General features: G+C 45.6%; 1 protein-coding gene across 1 annotated transcript in view; it reads left to right on the top strand.

The window, feature by feature from the left end:
- The first annotated feature begins 5,648 nt into the window (after nt 1–5,648).
- The window catches only part of LOC124121000, a 50,305-nt gene continuing 49,756 nt past the window's right edge, over nt 5,649–6,197 (top strand). Inside the window, exon 1 of the mRNA XM_046483944.2 lies at nt 5,649–6,056. Coding sequence (XP_046339900.2) covers nt 5,732–6,056 — 325 coding nt within the window. The 5' untranslated portion in view covers nt 5,649–5,731. The remainder of the gene's footprint in view (nt 6,057–6,197) is intronic.

Genomic DNA, 6,197 nt, shown 5'->3' with positions numbered 1-6,197 from the left:
CACCTGCAGTATGTCTACACCTGCAGTATTACACCTGTGGAAAGTCTCCACCTGTAGTATTACACCTGTGGAATGTCTCCACCTGCAGTATGTCTATACCTGCAGTATGTCTACACCTGCAGTATTACACCTGTGGTATGTCTCCACCTGCAGTATTACACCTGTGGTATGTCTCCACCTGCAGTATTACACCTGTGGATTGTCTCCACCTGCAGTATTACACCTGTGGAATGTCTCCACCTGCAGTATTACACCTGCAGTATTACACCTGCAGTATGTCTCCACCTGCAGTATTACACCTGCAGTATTACACCTGCAGTATTACACCTGTGGTATGTCTCCACCTGCATAATTACACCTGTGGTATGTCTCCACCTGCAGTATTACACCTGCAGTATGTCTCCACCTGCAGTATTACACCTGCAGTATGTCTCCACCTGCAGTATTACACCTGTGGTATGTCTCCACCTGCAGTATTACACCTGTGGTATGTCTCCACCTGCAGTATTACACCTGCAGTATGTCTCCACCTGCAGTATTACACCTGTGGTATGTCTCCACCTGCAGTATTACACCTGCAGTATGTCTCCACCTGCAGTATTACACCTGCAGTATGTCTCCACCTGCAGTATTACACCTGCAGTATTACACCTGTGGTATGTCTCCACCTGCAGTATTACACCTGTGGTATGTCTCCACCTGCAGTATTACACCTGTGGTATGTCTACACCTGCAGTATTACACCTGCAGTATGTCTCCACCTGCAGTATTACACCTGCAGTATTACACCTGTGGTATGTCTCCACCTGCAGTATTACACCTGTGGATTGTCTCCACCTGCAGTATTACACCTGTGGTATGTCTACACCTGCAGTATTACACCTGCAGTATGTCTCCACCTGCAGTATTACACCTGTGGTATGTCTCCACCTGCAGTATTACACCTGTGGTATGTCTCCACCTGCAGTATTACACCTGTGGTATGTCTCCACCTGCAGTATTACACCTGCAGTATGTCTCCACCTGCAGTATTACACCTGTGGTATGTCTCCACCTGCAGTATTACACCTGTGGTATGTCCCCACCTGCAGTATTACACCTGCAGTATTACACCTGCAGTATTTCTATACCTGCAGCATGTCTACACCTGCAGTATTACACCTGTGGTACGTCTCCACCTGCGGGGCGGTCGGGTAGCCTAGTGGTTAAAGCGTTCGCTCGTCACGCCGAAGACCCGGGTTCGATTCCCGACATGGGTACAATGTGTGAAGCCCATTTCTGGTGTCCCCCGCCGTGATATTGCTGGAATATTGCTACAAAAAGCGGCGTAAAACCATACTCACTCACCCCCCACTCGCCACCTGCAGTATTATACCTGTGGTATGTCTACACCTGCAACACGTCTATACCTGCAGATTGTCTACACCTGCAGTATGTCTATACAGGGACTAGAAATCACTGTCAAACTGAACGTGTATCGACTACCATCATTAGAATCTTAATAAACATCGTCGACAGCATGCCCATGAACAAGATACACGTGCACTTAGAAGCTTCAACGTAACTGTAGCAACCCGATACCAAAAAGGTCGGTGTCGTGACATTTTGTATAGCTCAAGGTTTTGTTTGTCATTGTAATTATTGAAGTATTACGCGCTGGTCGATACACGCTCAAAGCTGATAGCTTGTATGTCGTCATCTCGGGCAACGACTGCAACAATTATCACGTGACAACGACGACGAATACAATTTACAGGTTTATTAATTAGCACTTGTGCCTCCACCTGAGTCTGAATCGAAACCCCTTCGGTGATGCGCGTCGAGAGTGCTCTACCAGCTGCATCGCATTGTCTGTCCTGAGTGGTCCCGTGTGTCGTAGCTAGGGACTTGTCCGCAAGGCCTTGCTTGAGTTGGTTCTGGGTATTTCCCCAAAAGTATCATTTCAGTGGGGAAATCGTGTTTTGTGTTACAACCCCTTTCTCTCAACTCTGCATGGTCACGTAAATCCTCGCAGATACGATTCCTTCTGCAAAGTAGCGAATTTTGAGTCAATATTCTAGAAATGTTTTTTTTTAATTCTAACACAAACGTGTTTCGGGTGGGCAGTAATAAAATATTTTCTAAAAAATGATTAATTTTTTTTTCTATTTTCTCCGTATTTACGGGGTAACCAAAATCAAATTTATAAAAAACAACTAATTCCGAGCTGCGAACAGGTTATTCTTTATTTGTAATAAGCTTTTCTCGTAGAAAAGTAGAATACATATTTTTCTCCCGGCACAAGTGGAAACATCAACTCAGCCAATCTGTTTTTTTGAACGACGTCTGATGAAACAGATTGTGATGTCATAAGCGATAGATTTCGACATCTTTAATATTTTGCGATAATGCGTTGGTGCTATTGGCCGCTTCGAAACAATGGAGGAAGTGTTGTGAATCTCACTGGATGACGGAACTGTGAAGTTCCAATGGAAAACTCAACATACATGTGATATTATCCCCAGTCGTTTTAGGCAAAGCGAGATTATGTCATCATTATTATCGATACTTTCACAACTGTACTGACATATCATGTGACGTCACGCCTACCTAATACAACGTATACGATTTATCTTGATTATTATATATACTGTTAAAAAAAGAAACGCAATAAATATATTTTTGGCCATAAAAGCACAATTAGCGGACCAAGAGGTGCAAAATGAAGAGGTCTAATATAAGGGTAACGCTATTTTTCAGGGCATTATCATTTGCAGAAGCCCGAGGTTTTCCATTAACTGACCGACGAAGGAGGGCAGTTGAAAAGGCCGAGGGCTTCTGCAAATGATAATGCCCTGAAAAATAGCGTTACCGTTATTATAGCTAAAATGGATGGAATTTGTCATCAAATAAAAGGAAACAACAATATCGGTTTTGAAACATTTACTGCAATCAACACGAATGTCACTGACCGACTTTTACAAACATGGAAACGTCATAGAACAAACCAGATGACGTCACTATTGAACGTTACGTCACCTATCCCTATCATATGACGTCACCTAACAACGGGCGTGATAATGGCCCGTCGTCAAGTAATATGAGGGCATTATCAAATTACAGTGGCCCGCTCATTTCTGATAACATGCGGGCGTTTTAATGATATTTCTATCCATTTTAGCTATAATACACATTATAGCTAAAATGGATAGAATTATCATTAAACCGCGTGTTGATTGCAGTAAATGTTTCAAAATCGACATTGTTGTTTCTTTTTATTTGATAACAAATTCCATCCATTTTAGCTATAATAACGGTAACGCTATTTTTCAGGGCATTATCATTTGCAGAAGCCCTCGGTCTTTTCAACTGCCCTCCTTCGTCGGGCAGTTAATGGAAGAACTCGGGCTTCTGCAAATGATAATGCCCTGAAAAATAGCGTTACCCTTATAATAGTGACAAATTTCCCTGATCAAAATGATCACAACAAGGACAAGCAAACAATTAGTCGGGAAACACGTACGATTCGGAAAAACGCACCCAGTGCATTAACAAAAGGGCCATGGAGCTGCACGCACTGAACGTGCAGCAGCACTATGAACGGTATTTAAGTGCAGAATCTCTGATTGCCTGGCGCCTGCGGCAATCGAACAGTGACAGTTCAACAACATGCCAAGATTAACAGAAGTGCAAAGAAACAACGTCATAGGCCACTTGCAGGCAAGGGAATCCCGATCAGCTGTAGCCAGGGTTTTCAATGTAGCGCCCAGCACCATCACAAGGCAATGGGATCGGTTTCAACAGCATGGGTCAACACGTGATCGGCCAAGGTCGGGTCTACCAAGAGTAACCATCCCCGCCCAAGATTGCTACATCCTACTGCGCCACCTACGTGAAAGGACGACCACAGCCACCTCAACCGCATCCTAAATACCCGGACCGCGCAGAATCTCCCACCAGACCGAATGAAACCGTTCAAGAGCAGCAGGTCTACGAGCAAGATGTCCTGTTCGACGTGTCATATTGAGTCGACAACATCGTCATCAACGACTGCATTGGTGTCGTCAACACAGGGTATGGCCTCAACTGCGATGGAGAGATGTCTGGTTCAGCGACGAATCAAGATTTCTCCTCCGTCGAGGGGATGGAACAGCACGGGTCTACTGACGTCGGGGAGAACGGTACGCCGGAAACTGCATAAAGGAACAGGACAGGTTTGGTGGGGGTAGCGTTATGATGTGGGCGGCTATCTCTCATCATGGCAGGACAGGTTTGGTCCATAGGCAGGGCAATCTTACGGCTCAACGATACATCAACGAAATTCTCCTACCACACGTCCTCCTAATTGCAACCAACGGCAACGTTTTATTCCAGCAGGACAAGGCTCGACCGCATTCAGCACGGATCACAAGAGCCTATCTATACAACAACAACCTTGATGTTCTCCCCTGGCTCTCCAGATCCCCGGATTTGAACCCGATAGAGCACCTGTGGGATGAGTTAGATAGACGGCCATGCCGACGCCAACCACTACCCCAGACGTTGCAGCAGTTGGCTTTTGCGTTGCAGGCCGAGTGGGATACCATTCCCCTGGATGTTATTTGCATACTCGTCTCCTTTTATGGGCAGGAGATGTCAGGCCGCTTTCGATTCCAACGGGGAACATACGCGTTATTGATGGTAGCTGACCTTCACCTTGGACTTTTCCTATGTACCGATAACTGAGATGACTACAATCACCAAGTGTTCTCTCCAGCTCAATACCTTATATGATTCCTCGAATAACTGTATTTCCTCCCTCACACAAATCGGGCTTTGCGTTTCTTGTTTTGAAGAGTATATTTATTTACGTAATTTCGAAATGCAAAAGTATATATTTATAAATAAAACTACATCTTTAATACAGATTAATACTTCTGCTTAACTGGAAAAGTAAAGAGCAAAACCTCTTATAAAATTAACATGGGAAAACTAGCATGAAATGATATTCGTCTTCAAATTCAAATAAATCAGAATTTTCACAGAACATTAATTCCGGTTTTATAAACTTGAAACACATTTGGACAGATAAGCCGTACTGTGTAACATAGTGAGTGAGTGAGTGAGTGAGTGTGGTTTTACGCCGCTTTTAGCAATATTCCAGCAATATCACGGCGGGGGACACCAGAAATAGGCTTCACACACAGTACCCACGTCGGGAATCGAACCCGGGTCTTCGGCGTGTCGAGCGAACGCTTTAACCACTTGGCTACCCGACTGCCCCTGTAACACTGTGACCACATCCAGGAAATGTCAGCTCGTGAACTGGCAGCAGTACATGGCTGGGAATGCAGCTGCTCATGGCCAAGTGATACAACAAAACAAAGTTTGGGTTGGAACCAGATATGCTCAAGGTGAGCTACGGAACATACGGACGCGAGTGAGGCCCGTGCCGCCAGCTCTTCCTATTCCCCGTCATTGGGATGGGATATTTAAACAGTTTATCGTGGTTCCTGGCTAATTGATCTAGATTACCACAAATCGATTACTTCATTGTCCTAATTACGCTGATTACCTGTTCCCCCGGCACCAGCACGGCGGCAACTCGCGCGATCAATATAAACCACTGTCCCCTTGGTAACAAGCGCGAGACCAACCCGTCTCCTAGAAACCGCACCAAGTAACGTCGAACATCCATTTCCGGGTAAAATACACAGCTGTGAGTGGATCAGTGTCCCCCAGTCAGCCGACGTATTCAGACCTGCACGCGACCATGGAGCAGACGACAGCCAGGTGGGAGCAGACGATACGTGGCCAGCAGACGACAGTGAAGTCTAACAATGGAGTTAACAGTGACGCGTCTACTAATAGTTCCCGTCGGAGCGATTCCTCGGAGAAACAGACACTACCAGTAGACTCCAGTTCACGCGCAGCCCGAGATGGAAACTCCCCACAGTGGAGGCTCATGGGGCCGTATTCAGAGATGAAAACCGTGAAGTGTCGTAGAGTTCACGCCAAGCTTGGCTCCAGTAAGGATTTGGCGTTGTTTTGTGAGGAGGGAAAACTCTATGCTATGGGAGCCTGGTGCAGCCACATGGGTAACGTACACACTAACGCTTTGTCTCTGAGTGAGTGAGTGACTTGTATTTTACGCCGCTTTTAGCAATATTCCAGCAATATGAACGGGGGAGGGGTCACCAGAAATGGGCTTCACACATTGTACTCTAACGCTCTGTCTC

This window comes from Haliotis rufescens, unplaced genomic scaffold, assembly GCF_023055435.1.
Source record: "Haliotis rufescens isolate VD_foot unplaced genomic scaffold, xgHalRufe1.0.p SCAF_14, whole genome shotgun sequence".
NCBI classification, from domain to species: Eukaryota; Metazoa; Mollusca; class Gastropoda; order Lepetellida; family Haliotidae; genus Haliotis; species Haliotis rufescens.
The sequence above is the reverse complement of the archived record's forward strand: the minus strand, read 5'-3'. Positions and strand labels throughout refer to the sequence as shown.